The following is a 15,515-nucleotide window of genomic DNA, read 5'->3' as shown; positions in this document are numbered from 1 at the left end:
GAAACACTTGAGAAGCTTATCTTCATTACATGTGCTCAGATCTACGATCTTCTGAGAGAGGATCTTCTCTAAAGGCTGCTTCATGATTTCTCATTCCACCCCCACTGCACACAGCCGCTGAAGTGAAGCAGCACATCACCTTGAAACTAAAAGGTGTGTGTGTGTGTGTGTGTGTGTGAGAGGAAGATATAAAGATCTCATCTTCTGCTGCTCGGACACCGGCGTCGTCACCTCAGGCCGCCGCTCCGAGGGAGCACTCCACTTTCCTCCGCCGCTTCATTCATTCATCTTCACCCGGCGTTCTCCTCTTTCCACGTTTGATCCGTCCATCCTCTCAAAACCTGCTGCCATAGCAACCACAACCTACACCCCCCCCCACACCCTCCCCCACCGTCCCCTCCCTCCGTATGTGGTGAGAGAGAAGCATGCTGGGTAATCTGACTTCACCTGGAACATTTCTCCTAGGGGGATTTTTTTGTCCTTGAACCGTTTTTTGTCCTCGTCATACACCGATCCCCCTTCAGATGGACTGAATGACATGTTTAATACATCAGAGCCGTTAAAATCTAAACCTGCTGATTGTAATAATGCAGTCAAAGCACATTGTGTCCTTCTGTCGTCGCGATATAGAACAAGACTGCTTCTGCTTCTCCACACAGTCCGGGTTAAAAGAACGGTCTGCAGACATATAATGAATATAATAACGCAGACAAAGATAACAGGTCTGTCGTCTCCTGCTGCTTGTCCAGAAGAACGCATCACTGCTGCTGTATTGATCGTGGCAGACAGGCTCGCAGGCAAAATAATGGTAGAGTTGAATAGTTCGAGCAAGAGCTGTGACATCTGAGGTTTGAGTTCCTTTTATTTCCTTTTTAGAAAATAAATGCCAAATTTCTATATACAATACATATATAGAGTATGTTGTGTGGAGTAGTAGTAGTAGTAGTAGTGGTGGTATTAAACATCGTAAAACTACTTTAAATATGTTGTATATATTAACAAATATTCTGAGATATAAAGAAAAATGTTGACATTGAACTCCTGGTGAAATTCATAATCTTGCTTACTTTTTCTTAAATCTTATAGATCCTGATCAAAACCTTTAGAGTAATCATTTAATCTTTTTTAGCATTCGTAGCTTAATACCTAAATATCCTATGAAATAATTTAGCATGTTATTCACTGAACGTAACCAAACAAACAGCGTAGACTTGTGTTCCTCAGTAACGGCACACAAACTACAATTTCTTCCTCAATTTCTTGAGGCTTAACAAACGTTTTTTAAAGCCACGTCTTTGAATATTTAAATTATTTTAATGATTTATTAGAGAAATCAGCTGGTAAAATGTGGGGAATCTTGCTGTTTATGATGCCATTTCTGTTTTTATTGTTCTGAATGGCTCTGCCAGATTGTTATTTAACGGTCAAGCTTCAGTAACACTGATGGGGAAGGATTTTAATATGGTGCAGACAGATTTTATTTTATTAAAGGGCCAGTGTGTCACATTTCATTTATTTGCAGAAATTGAATATAATACTCATATCTATGTTTTTATTAGTGTATAATCACCTGAAACTTATTATAATGAGCAATTCATATCTACATATGAGGAGGCGGAGTCCGCCATGTTGCACCACCATGTTTTCTACAGTAGCCCAGATTGGACAAACCAAACACTGACTTTATAGAGAGACTTTAATGTTTTTACACCACCAGAAGGCCACCGTAGTTCTCCGACACGCTTGTGAAGCTGGTACGGTGAGCCGCTATAGTGTTATTATGGTATGGATTGCATCTGAGCGACGTGCACGGCGTTACTGTTGGTTTTGCTCTTGGTGGCTCTCGTTGTAAAGTGCGGAGTGAGCAAATACAGATATACATACAAGGTCAGCATCGTTGTCTTCGCCGATGTAAGGCTGAAGGCGATCATGTGTTTGGTCATGTGTGTGCGTGAGTGTGTGTGTGTCCGTCTGTCACGAGGCCCGACTTTTTACTTCCTTACTTCTGATTAAGAACTAAATAGTCAGTCGATGTATAAAGTGTGTAGAACGTGTGCCGTGTAGCAGTAATCATGTGGTGGCTGTTTGCGTATGAGTGATTGTCGAGAGACACCATGGGACCTTATTTCGGAGAGCGAGAGACATAAATACTTTTTTTATACCGTTTGAATCATGCCATGATCACTCATACGATGTTTGTCAATTTAAAAGATAATTTTGTACGTTAAGAAAGTCTCAGTTTGTCGTAAAACTGTTAAAAGTATGAGACTGTGAAAATACGGAATTAAAAAGACGACACACCCAAAAGTCTAATCTACATACTTTTTCCAAAATAAGGTCCCATGAGGGACACCAGAAGGGGCGGGGCTTAGCCTCTCTATAGCTCTACGAAATGAGGTTTTGCTCCTCTCATGTTTGCAAAAGGGGTGTACAAAATATTAGAAACACCACCACTCACTACGACAAGTATGTTTCTGACAACTGAAAATGTGTAAAGTTAGTAAAAGTAGAATTCATTGCGTGACTGTTGCATTACAACTTTTAAGTTATGAATCTTCTCTAAGCCATCAGTCATAATTCTGTGCAGTAACCACAGTCGACTGGATGCAGTCCTCACAAATCACTGCCAGTCTTTGCAGTCTTTTTAGTCTTTGAACCCTTTTTTTTGTTTCTGGTCTTCTGCCAAAAGTTTGGACCCGAGGAAAAGGAAAAACAAAAGAGAGCTGAGTCATTTTACAAGAACAATCTGTGGTCTCACCCTTTGTCGCTCCAGCTCCTTTTCTAAATCTCTCAAAGGATTTATCACATTAAAACCCCTTTTTACACATTTATTATCTCGTTATCGCCCCCCCCCCCCCCGTTCTTCATCACTTCCTCCTCCTCCCTCTCTCTTCTCACCGTGCCAGTGGGAATCCCGGCTGTGACGACAGAAGCTGATGCTGCAGCAAAGCCCTGACTCTGCTGCTGAGGCTTTGATTCGGGATGCTGAAGCGTCCTTGATGTGTCAAACAATTAACAAAAAAGCTGCAGAGAGAGCAGCATGTCGGGAAGATGGAGGACCTTCAAATTAATATTCTCTAAATCAAAGGCGACCATTCAGTTTCTTGCGAGCGTTCGCTTTTTCCCTCTTTGATTTCTATCTTCTTCTTTTTTTTCCCCAAAATATGAACCATGTGTTGTTCAGCCTCTCCCTTCCCCAGCTGTGACCTGCCTTCATGCTGCGTTACGAGGACCAAATCCCCCGAGTGGAAAAAACGTCAGCGCCACAACATTAACAGCTGACCTTCTCTTCTCTCCTTACTCGTGCAGCTATGCAGAGACTCGGCAGCAGCTTGCATGTTTTATTTAAAAAAAGAAACATTTTCCAGGCACAAGCTGGGAGGAAAAAGCAGCATTAAAAGCCTTTAGTTTGAGATATTTATGCTTACAAATGCAAACTTCTTATTCAAAATGTCTATTTTTGCATCAGAACATTGCGCCCTGTGTGTCGATATGTTCTCTCTACCTCTGATATTCCCTGAATACACACTTTGTCCAGTATTCAGCTGCTTTTCTTATTACAGAAAGCCACTGTGACATTTGTGCATCCAGCAGCACTGCAGGTACATTATGCTGCAGCTACGGCTTCAAAATACAGTTGGTATCACATTAATTCCCTTCGGTGAGACGTGTGGAATCTTGCCTCCTGCTGGTAATTGAGGACATGACATATTTGAATCATCTGCTGTCTATGCAGACATCGTCCCACTCTATTACGCAGCAACATTTGCAAATGTAATACTCACAGGACTGTGGGGTCAAGAAGTCAGAAAATAACTCAACTCAACTTTAGCAGCTGACAGCAGGTTGTTTGGTCATACCGTGATGTGTGTGTGTGTGTGTGTGTGTGTGTGTGTGTGTGTGTGTGTGTGTGTGTGTTTGTGTATGTGTGTGTGTGTGTGTGTGTGTGTGTACCTGTATGCAATCTAAACAACTGTCACAGAGGAAAGAAAATGAGGAGCAGTCTTTTGCATTGTTAGCATTTTTGAATGACAGCAGCACTGGTGTTGACAAGCTGCTAACCTGCTCATTTGTGTGTGTGTGTGTGTGTGTGTGTGTGTGTGTGTGTGTGTGTGTGTGTGTGTGTGTGTGTGCTAGCTTGAGGACCATCATCCCTACTATAGTTTAATTCACTGAGCCGCTAAATGTTAATCACATGTACTTGTTGTCAGAGAGGAAATTAATCAGTGACTTCCTTCAAACCTCACAGATAAACAAATCCTGGATCAGAAATGAATGAGGTTAAATCAACACACAGAGACAAACCACTGTGACTGTGCAAACAGAAACTCTGTCATTCTGCTAAAGCTACACACACACTCAGAGCCACACACAGATGTGGACATGATCAAATACCCATCCATCAATCCAATACACCTAAACAGGTTGCTGATGTCGGTCGGTCCGCCACTTTTGTTCAGCCTGAAATATCTCAACAACTATTGGATTGATCCTCATGTCATTTCGTACAGACAGTCATGATCCCCAGAGGATGAATCCTATTGACTTTCGTGATCCCCTGACTTTTCTTCTTGCGCCACCATGAGGTTGACATTTGTGTTTTTTTTCTTCAACAACTATTGGATGAATTGTCATGAAATATGGTTCTGACATTCATGTTCATGTCGTTCGTATATGTTCATATTTTTATTCTATTGTTGTTGTTTTTTGCTCTTCTTCTGTTGTAATCTTTAATGAAACTCTGGCACAAGAATCTTATCTAATCTGAATCATGTTTTGTTGGTGGAATATTCCTTTAAATGGAATAAAATTCCAGGACACGAGGAAAGAGAAGAGCTCTTCCTCTGTGTCCTCCTGCTTCCAGCTAAAGATCAAACCATCTGATAGTTTTATATCTTTTTCTTTATTGCAAACATCTCTGAATCCATTTTTCTGCACCTCTCGACAGAAGTGAATGATAGAAAGAGAGAAAACCCATTGCAGTGAAAGGACCAGATAATCAGGTCTCATTCTTCAGGCGGCCGCCCCCCCCCTCTCTGTCCTCCCTCTCTCTCCTTTCACTTCTCTCCCACCTCCTCATTGTCACTCGGCTCCTGGCTGAGAAGGAGGTGGTGTCCCTCCTGTTGTATCGGGGTTAAGGGGGATGTTCAGAAGAAAGCTGCGGATCAGCAGGACTAGATCCTCACGCAGGATCAGTTCTGCTCTGTGAGTTTTATTTTAAACTGAAGTCTGTTTGTTGTTCAGGAGGTGAGGCCGACTTCCTGGATGTTTGCTGTCGTCATAAAGAACAGAGCTGTCGTATGTTTTAGATTCTTAAAAACATCCATAAATGAACTGAAACGTGGTACGTTTTGATTATTTGCACCTGTTATTTGTAGCATTTTAAGCAGTTTTGTTTATTTATCAATCTCTCGTTTTGTTCCATAGTTTGTAATACCTTTGTATTTAATGGCTAATGATTACTTTGCTCTTGCTTTATTGATTGTAATCCATTAATGAGGAAGGCTTTTGGGTCAAAGGGCCCAGGGTTAACAAGTTATGATCAATTCTACGGGATGAAGAAGAGTCGCTGACATGACTTCCTGTCGTTGTCAGCTGCTGTGAACAGGGGTGGTTGTAAATCACCGTTCAGGTGCTTTGTTTCCTGTTTATCGTTGAGTTTTTCTTAAAACCACATAGATTTCTGTGTCTGCGACTGCTCAAGCTTATAAAGTATGAAACCAAACATGTGAAGAGACAACACAGCAGTGAAGAGAATCTGAAGATGCTTCTGCAGCTTCATGTTTCTAGTTTTGATGCCGTCGCTTCTGGTTTTTGCTCTCCTGAGCTGCAGCGTTTAGGTGTTGGTGCTTCTCTGTATTGTTAATTGTTAGGAACAACTGTTATGGTAACTGTGAGGAAACTATTCTGATAGTTGATTTATTGATTTAGTTATTTTTTAAGCAAAAACACAAAACATTTGTTTGTTTTCAGTTTCTTAAATGTGCAGATTTGATGCTTTTCTGTGTCATATGTGATAATAAATAAAATATCTTTGGTTTTTGGACTGTTGGTCAAATAAAATAAGGAATTTTGAATAAATCGCCTCAGGCTTTTGGAAGCATTTTTCATAATTTATGAATTTTTGTGATATAATTATTAATAAATAGTTCTCAGATTCATCAATAATGAAAATAGTCTTTGGTTGTATCTCTAATGAGAATTAGGATGAAGTTAATATGTGTATTTTGTTGACTGGTGGTTTATTTATTTATAGTTTATTAATTATATATCTACGTATAATAGAGAAACAGATGAAGATGAATTATTCCTCCTTTTCTTGTAGACCTTGACTTTCATATCTTGATTGATGGTGTGTGTTTGATTTGACTAAATCAAACACACACCATCCTGCTGCCACAAATACCCACTAGAGCGCCTAATGTGGATTCAACCGCCGCTGAAAATAGTCCCCAACAAATGCGCCATTTTATCCTGTTTGAGTAACGTTAGCTAACGGCCTGATCTGAGATGGTGAACATGAAACATCAGCTTGTTAGCATTGTCATTGTTAGCTTGTTAGCATTGTCATTGTTAGCGTGTTAGCATTGTCATTGTTAGCGTGTTAGCATTGCTGACGTTAGCATGTAGCTCAAAGCACCGAATCACAGAGCTGATAAAAATGGCTGAAAACTCGTGTTTCATCAAAACTGTTTAATTGATTTGTCCAGAAATTAATCAACAAGCTTTTTACATCTGTTCATCCAAAGTAGAGTCCCAGCTTCATCATGTTGAAGAAAGTACATTTCATCATGGGGTCGGTTATTATATGACTGCATCTATAGCACAGTTGTGTGCAGTGAGATTGTCTCTCGTGTAGAGCAGTTAACTGCTCTCTGTAATCTTTAACTGTTGGCCTGTGGAGGCTGTAAAGTGTTGACTGCTGAGACATTTAAACACCGGGAAACACTTGTTGCTTTAAATTCAAGTCAATATAATTTTGGCAGATTTGCCTCGAAGGGAAGCGTTGGGGAGCGCGAGTTCCATGAGAACCATTAGTGCAGATTTAGGATTGTCTCTACTGAATTTAATCTATTAACGGATCTCTCTTTTTTATTTCTCTCTCTATTGTATATTGAGCCTTTCCCTTCTGTTTTTTATTCAATTTAATGTATTTGTTCCATCTATTTATTTACTTGTTTAGTTTAGTCGACTAACACTCATACGATATTGTCAACTTATCAATTAGTCTAATTTAATCGACACAGTTTCTCCTTAAATAATCATGAAAAAGAATCACTTCAAATCTTGTGTTTACCAGACTACACAGAACGACTAATCAACTAAAGTTATCTTAGTCGACTAAGACCGAAATTAATCACTGAACCAGGGAGAGACTTAAGTAAAAGGACCAGAGGAGGATCTCACTTCAAGGATAAATAGACTTGAAATTGGTGTCACATGCACAAAGAGATTAAATGAGTCAGCAGCTTGTTGATCTCAACTTCTAGAGACTTTATAGTTTTACTCTTATTAGCTTGAAACAGATGAAGAGTAAACATTTTAGCTCTGGGCTGCAAAATAATTTATTATGTGTGCAGAAATTCAGCAAAATGATGTGTGTGTGTGTGTGTTGCTCAGTTATGTAATTAATTTGTTCTAACAGCCTCCTTTTTCTTCTTCTCTTCTCTTCCAGGGCTGAAAAAACAGAAGTATTAAGTGATGACCTACTACAGGTACTAGTCAATGAAGTGTGTGTGTGTGTGTGTGTGTGTGTGTGTGTGTGTGTGTGTGTGTTTTGCTGCCTCTCACAGGAAAAACATCATCATCCGTGCAAAGTATTCAGCGTGCATTAAATGACTTTTCACAAATGGCTTTCTGAGCTGCCTTCAGGCGCCGTTAATGGGCGCTGAAATTGAAGCTCTTTGAGAGACAAAAGGCAGAACGTCCCCACTGATTGACTCGGGGCGCTGCGCTGTAATTGATCTGATTAATGCCGCCACATCGTTTCCACTGAGTTGGTTTAATATTGAAATGAGAGACGTTTAGGAGCGACAGGTGATGGTGTTCGTATAAGTGTCACCCGGCTGAGGAGAGGCAGCCGGCTGCTTGCTGCATGTGCATGTCTGTCTTTAAACTGACTCAATCATGGAATGTTTTCCTGTCTCATGCGGTTTCTTTCTCTCTGCGACAGGTGGAGAAACGTCTGGAGCTCGTCAAGCAGGTTTCCCACAGCACACACAAGAAGCTGACCGCCTGTCTGCAGGGCCAGCAGGGCGTGGATGTGGACAAGAAGTCTGTCAGGTCGCCCTCGGTGAGGATCAAACCCGAAAACATTTGAATAATAATGTCATTTGTTAATGGTGGAGAAAGTGAGAACAAAAAGCCTAAAGTTACTGTGAGGAACTTTTATCTGGTTTTGAAACTGTCTCAGTGTAGTCCTGATCCTCTATGTGACCTCCATCAGTAAACGAGACCATCAGAGAGAAGATGGTCTATTTCTATATAGTTATTCTTATTGCTCGTCATCGGTGCCACCGGGTCGGATTCTGGTGAAATAAGATGAAATCATGCAGGTTCACCAGAAACTCCTTCAGCTCAGACTCCAGCAGAGACCGGTCCACCGTGGACAGACCCAGATCCTCGAACAGAGACCGGTCCACCGTGGACAGACCCAGATCCTCGAGCAGAGACCGGTCCACCGTGGACAGACCCAGATCCTCCAGCAGTGACCGGTCCACCATGGACAGACCCAGATACAGCTTCACCTGCAGCTTCGGACCTGCAGTCAGAGCTCCGGAGGGAGGAGGAGAGCTCAGCTCCCGGCAGCAGCAGCAACAGCAGCGTCTCCTCTTTAATTATATAAATGTGATTCATGTGCTTCATTACAAAGTATCTCCTTCATCACAATTAACAGCAAACGAATCGATGACTTTGAACCATTAGAGAATAAAAGGATGGATTTTTCCTTCGGGTTTGAGTCTTTGTGTGAGCGTGTTGCAACTCGTCTGTTCGTATCGATGCGTTTCGGGTTGAACGACACATTCGTCAGATTGATTCATCGATTGTTTGTGTGTGTGTGTTTGTGTGTTTTTCTTTTTGTGCAGAAGAAGCTTCCTCTAACAACACTAGCACAATGTATGGTGGAGGGAGCGGCAGTGCTCGGGGACGAGTCTCTACTCGGGTGAGAACACACACACACACACACACACACACACACACACACACACACACACACAAACACACCAACACACACATCATTGATCATCTGTAACATTGGCTGCATTTTCTCTCTAAAAGCGGCGACATAAAGGAACGTTTTTATCACCTAGAGCTGATTTCACATTCAATAGCATATCATTCAACCGTTTCTTTCTTTGCTAATACAAAAACTTGCACACGAATTACGTCATGTTTTATTTATTTGTATTATTTCAGGTAACTGAAAGAGAAGAATACAGGAAATAAAAGTATTTTATATGTTGATGTTGAGCTGTATTCACGGCTGTATTGTGAGTTACTCAGTGTTACATCACCTCGCTGCATTAACTCAGAAATGCATCAGTGTTTATGACAGAGTGTTGAGAGAAAGTGCATGAGTAGATAAACATGGTGTCATCCAGGAGAACTGAGACTGTTCTCTGATGTTTTCCTTGTTTTTCTGCTGCAGGAAGATGCTGAAGCTGTGCGGCGAGACACAGGACAAACTCGCTCACGAGCTCATGTTGTTCGAGCTCACCATCGAGAGGGACGTCGTCGAGCCTCTGTACGACCTCGCAGAGGTACAGAAACACTCTGATTTTCATATAATCCATTAGTGAAAAAAGACATCAAACTGTAGTCCCTGTGAAACAAAACACAACCCAAGACAAGACAGTAATACATTAAAGAGCATAAAGAGTATAAACAGAATAATTTTCATTATAAAAGTTATTATGTTATGTTTCCAGAGATTGAACCAAAAAACAGAAAAGTACCTGCTTCCTTTTTACATTTTTAACAGTAATTATCACTCACAAGTCACATTCTTTTGGTTAAAGTGGTCTATAATACGTAATAACTGTGTATATTTATTCTGTTTGTATGTATATTTTTCCTATATGTCCTCCTCTATGTTTGTATTCAGATCTCTTTCCCACATTTTTCTTAAATTACCTTAATGTAAGACTCCCAATGCAAAAACATAATTGTTCATGCACGGGTCAGTTTTGAGATTTTGGTCTTGTTTCAGACTAGAGGAAAGAAAAGATCAAAAATACACATTCAGGTGTTTATTTTACTATTTTGTCTGTTTGCATCTGTAGATTTCTCCTAAATTCACCAAAAGTTACCGTTAGATAATGCCTAATTTGCATATTTAAACATAAGATTTCAGAAAACTTGTAATACAATAAATAATTGTCTTAATGTAAATAATCAACAGGGGAAGTTTCTTGGTGATATCTAATATATATATATATATATATATATATATATATATTTTTACCTGAATCACCTGAAGTGTCTCCCCTTAAGTTACCATACAGAACAATTTTATTAAAGACTGAATCTGCGTTTTAACCCCCAGACTCTTTATGCAGCTCCTCATTTGAAGATACGTTAGAAACTATTACTTTTATTTTTATATATTTAAAAAAATACAGGACTTCAAAATTCTCTGTAATCCGACAAACAATGAACAGCTCTCTGCTCCGTCCTCTCAGGTGGAAATCCCAAATATCCAGAAACAGAGGAAACATTTAGCGAAGCTGGTCCTGGACATGGACTCGGCGCGCACACGGTGAGTCTGTCACTGCGTTTCAGACAGAGACGGAGTTATAACCATGAATAAAAACTTCAAAGATATATTACTTAATAATAAGTAGCAGAATTGTTGTCTGTCTTTGTAGCGTAACCCAAATATGTTATATCTTCAATTACATTTAGATTTTCCAAAAGCACCAAGACATATTGTAACTGTTAATATATGATACACAATAATGACTTCATATGTTCTGCAGAATATCAGTGTTAATAATTTCTCTCCAACTTTGTTTTTTGTTTTTGAATGTTTGAAAAAATGCCAGATTGTTACTCTCTTGTTCCCCCATAGTCTACTTTTATTCCACTGTATCTACATTTAAGTACCAGCAGTAGTTTTACAGAATTACACTGTAAATTGTTAGCAAAAACTCCACATTAAGTAAATAATAGTTTGATAACTATAGATAAAAACAGTGGTCTTTCTGGCTCAAAAAGCTGCTAAATTTCCACCATCTTTTAAAGTTGAATAATTTCTTATTTTTAAACTTTTAGGTGTGAAAACCTCTTGAATCATCACGTCAGTGCAGATTTCTCTCCTGTCCAATCAGAATCTGTCTCTGTGCTGATTCACTGTCCTCTCAGAGCAGTGACATGGAGAGAAATGTGATTTTCTTTAGTTTTTTTTTAGTGACCTAAATCTGACAGAGTTTTTTTTTCATCATCCTGCTTTGAGCTGAGCTCCTCTGGCAGAGCGGCACATTATCTCAGACAGAGAGGGAAGACAAGGGTTTAGGTTAGAGACGAAGATGAGTTCAGTGAAAGAGGATATATTTATATTTATGTACACAGTCAAGTGTTAGATGGAGACTTAAGTCTGCTTGTTGTGTTAGCTTCAGATTTTGTTGTTGCACATTATCACTCAAAAAAACAAGTCTGAAGCTGCTGAAGGCAAAGAAAATGTCTTCGTTTAGTTGTATTCATGTTTACTGAAGTACAAGTTCAAGGTACTTGTACTTTACTTGAGTATTTCCATTTCCTGCAATTTTATACTTCTCCTCCCCTACATCTCAGAGGTACATAGTGTACTTTTTACTGTACTACACCTCAGAGGTACATATTGTACTTTTTACTGCACTACACCTCAGAGGTACATATTGTACTTTTACTGTACTACATCTCAGAGGTATATATTGTACTTTTACTGTACTACATCTCAGAGGTATATATTGTACTTTTTAATTCAGTTTACATAATCGGTTATTAATACTTGTAATATAAAGGAGCTGAATACCTCGTCAGTCAGTAGTAATCTTGACTAAACATATTGAATAAACAAAGTTAATGTTGTGTTCTCAGGTTTTATCAGTCCACCAAGTCTTCAGGACTCTCCAGCAACCTGCAGCCAGGAGCGAAGGCCGACCACCATAGGGAGGAGATGGAGGAGGCAGCCAACCGCATGGAGATCTGTAGAGTCAGTGATCACCTTTATTCTCAGTCCATGAACTGCTTATTCACATTATGCTATAAATGAAGTGTCTTTATCATTCAGCTATTCTTAAAAATTAGTGTTAGTGTTTCTACGCGATGATCTATGTGAGGCTCATGTAAGTGAATATATAATAAATAAATTCAACAGGGATTTGGAAAAATGTAATTGAATATTTTATCTTGCTGATCGTTTACACACTTCATTCACACTCAACAGAAACTGAATAAAACTCACCAAAACCGTGTTTGTTAGCTTTTCTAACTGTTCCAACTCTGGTTTGAAAGACAGACTGAATAAGTAACAGATATAGAAAAGAAGTTACCATCGTAACATTTTGCATGCAAATGCATGCACACACTAATTTGTGTGGAAAAAGGGTATTATAATAATCACAGATTTTAAATATTATGCAAAAATCCACAGTGTAGAACAATAACTTCAGAGGGATTGTGGCTGTTTTCTAGTTCTTTATTTTTTTAATTTGACAGATTTTTAATTGAAAACAGTTTTGACCTTAATCAGACATTTTGTCTTGAAACTCACAGCTAATAACTAATAACATTAACGAAGGCTCAGCCACATTAAGTGTCCCAGTGAGCAACATTTACAATCCAAGAGCTTGCAGCCATCGTCAGTGTAATTCAAAATGTCTGCTTTAAAAAAAAGGTCTGTTCAACACATTTTGTTTTTTTATTAATACGTTTTTTTGTATTTACTCCTCCAGGATCAGTTATCAGCAGATATGTACAGTTTTGTGGCCAAAGAAATTGACTATGCAAGCTACTTCCAGACAGTAAGTACGACGTCCCTCCTGTGACTTTGGCTGAAGAAATAGAAATGTTCCGCTCGTCCGTCTCAGACTCTCTGATCTCTTCTCTGTCTAGCTGATAGAAGTCCAGGCAGAATACCACAGGAAGTCGTTAGAGCTGCTCCAGAGTGTGTTGCCCCAGATCAAAGCTCATCAGGGTGAGTTTCAGACCAACACACTCATTGATGCGGTGTGCTTTTTCCTCTTCCTATATCCTGCTCAGACTCTGCTGCAGCGCCCACGTGTGCTAGTTTGCATGTGTTTATGAACAGTTTGGAGTCCTGCTGTTGTAATTTAACTGATTTAATTACAGCTTCAACACTGAAATATTATACAAAAAATATTTTTTTTTTTTGTTTATTATTAGTGTTACTTTTATTTATAGTCATGTCATTATTATTCTTATTTTTATTCTTATTACTTTTTCTTCTTATTGTCAATATTATTACTTATTGTATTATTATAAATAATTAAGTTAATTTTATACATTGAATTATATGATTATTATTATTATTATTATTATATTATATATATATACACAAACAATATGTACAGTTTATGCAATATCTGTTTCCTATAAGTAATATAAGTTAAAATAACTAATTAATTACTGATTAGTTAATTAGTTAATTAGAAATATGTGACATCACCTTTTTCTTTTTTCTTGTTGGCCCCTTTAAACCAACAAGAAGAACACTGATTAAAAAACAAAACAGGAAATCTCTCATTTTAAAGAGCGAGTGTCGTTCTGACTTTGACTAATATCAGTTTGTTCATTTATGACGTCATCACTTAGAGAAAGAAGAGCCCTTTAAGGTCCTCCAGAAAATATACTTCCTGTTTGTTTTGGAGAGGAAACGTTTAGCATCCTTAGCTGCTACTGTATTTCATGCAGGTTTTGTGTGTGTGTGTGTGTGTGTGTGTGTGTGTGTGTGTGTGTGCGTATGTGTGTGTGTGCGTGTGTCTGACAGAGACCTGGGTGGAGAAGCCGTGCTACGGGAAGCCATTAGAGGAGCACTTAGCGCTCAGCGGGAGAGATATTGCCTTCCCCATCGAGGCCTGTGTCACCATGCTGCTGGAGTGTGGCATGCAGGAGGAGGTCAGACTAACAAACACACACACACACACACACACACACACACACACACACACACACACACACACACACACACACACACAGTAAACACAGTGGTGATAATAACTTTGCAGAAGTCTAACGAGGTCCAAACTACAGTTTGGTTTCCTCAAAGAAACAAACAATCCTCGACTGTTTAATTATTGCGTGACGGTAATTTTAAACTGTTATCAAGCCAGTGAGCTGTGCAGCTTTAATTGCTCAGAATGTAATGATTGTTTAATGAAGACACATTGAGACTACAGTAAATGTTTTCCCAGAGCAAACCTTTATGAGATTACAAGGCAAATATATCATTATGAATAACTTAATTTCCAATCTACAGTCATTAGGCCTAATGTGATGTTTGTTGAACATTATGGATAATGTTTTGAGATGTGCTGCGGAGAAATATTTGTTTAAAATTCATCAATCAAATTAGTTCAAAGTGTTTTAAGAGCTCGCTTTGGCATTTTAAATGAATCGACACACAAACAGTCTGCTGCCGACTCAGCTGTTCGTTCATTAGCAGTCGAGTCTGATGTCCAAAAAGTTCTGCAAATATGATATGAATCAAAATCAGCCCCTGTTGGAAAAAGACCTTGAAACTCTGTGAATATGTAAAGATTTGTATACGTGTGACGCTATTTATGTGCTATTTATATACATAAAAACTACGTAAATATTCTGTACAAGTAATATTTAAGAAATGTTTTTTTTTAGCATTTTGCTGAAGTAGAAAAGTATTATCTGCAAAATGTGCTCATTATGCAGAATGGCCCTTTTCAAACTGTTATTATATACTGCAGATACTACATTATACGATTAAACATCAACACATCTGGAGATACGTGGTTTTACCTGGACAGGGAGGGGTTGTACCTCTGAGATGTAGAGGAGTAAAAAGTACAATATGTACCTCTGAGATCTAGTACAGTAAAATGTACTACGTGTACTTCTGAGATGTAGTGAAGTAAAAAGTACAACATGTACCTCTGAGATGTAGTGAAGTAAAAAGTACAATACGTACCTCTGAGATGTAGTGAAGTAAAAAGTACAATACGTACCTCTGAGATGTAGTACAGTAAAAAGTACAACATGTACCTCTGAGATGTAGTGAAGTAAAAAGTACAATACGTACCTCTGAGATGTAGTGAAGTAAAAAGTACAATACGTACCTCTGAGATGTAGTACAGTAAAAAGTACAACATGTACCTCTGAGATGTAGTACAGTAAAAAGTACAACATGTACCTCTGAGATGTAGTACAGTAAAAAGTGCAATATTTACCTCTGAGATGTAGTGAAGTTAAAAGTACAACATGTACCTCTGAGATGTAGTGGAGGAGGAGTAGAAAGTACCATGAAATGGAGATACTCAAGT

At 38.8% G+C, this 15,515-nt stretch overlaps 1 protein-coding gene across 8 annotated transcripts in view; it reads left to right on the top strand.

The window, feature by feature from the left end:
• Positions 1-15,515, top strand: part of LOC137891916 (rho GTPase-activating protein 44-like) — a 60,884-nt gene that overhangs the window by 26,035 nt on the left and 19,334 nt on the right. For 7 of the 8 annotated variants that reach the window (XM_068736742.1, XM_068736740.1, XM_068736736.1 and 4 more), the window contains exons 2-10: positions 7,676-7,715; positions 8,174-8,293; positions 9,087-9,163; positions 9,650-9,761; positions 10,683-10,759; positions 12,079-12,193; positions 12,936-13,004; positions 13,096-13,177; positions 13,991-14,118. In XM_068736742.1, coding sequence (XP_068592843.1) covers positions 7,676-7,715; positions 8,174-8,293; positions 9,087-9,163; positions 9,650-9,761; positions 10,683-10,759; positions 12,079-12,193; positions 12,936-13,004; positions 13,096-13,177; positions 13,991-14,118 — 820 coding nt within the window. The remainder of the gene's footprint in view (positions 1-7,675; positions 7,716-8,173; positions 8,294-9,086; positions 9,164-9,649; positions 9,762-10,682; positions 10,760-12,078; positions 12,194-12,935; positions 13,005-13,095; positions 13,178-13,990; positions 14,119-15,515) is intronic. The other variant, XM_068736735.1, reaches the window with a different exon arrangement.

Source organism: Cebidichthys violaceus, unplaced genomic scaffold, assembly GCF_023349555.1.
Source record: "Cebidichthys violaceus isolate CVI_PGR_0920_01 unplaced genomic scaffold, fCebVio1.0.p SCAF_72, whole genome shotgun sequence".
Taxonomy (NCBI): domain Eukaryota; kingdom Metazoa; phylum Chordata; class Actinopteri; order Perciformes; family Stichaeidae; genus Cebidichthys; species Cebidichthys violaceus.
Note: the sequence above shows the minus strand (reverse complement) of the source record. Positions and strands in the feature narration are given on the sequence as shown.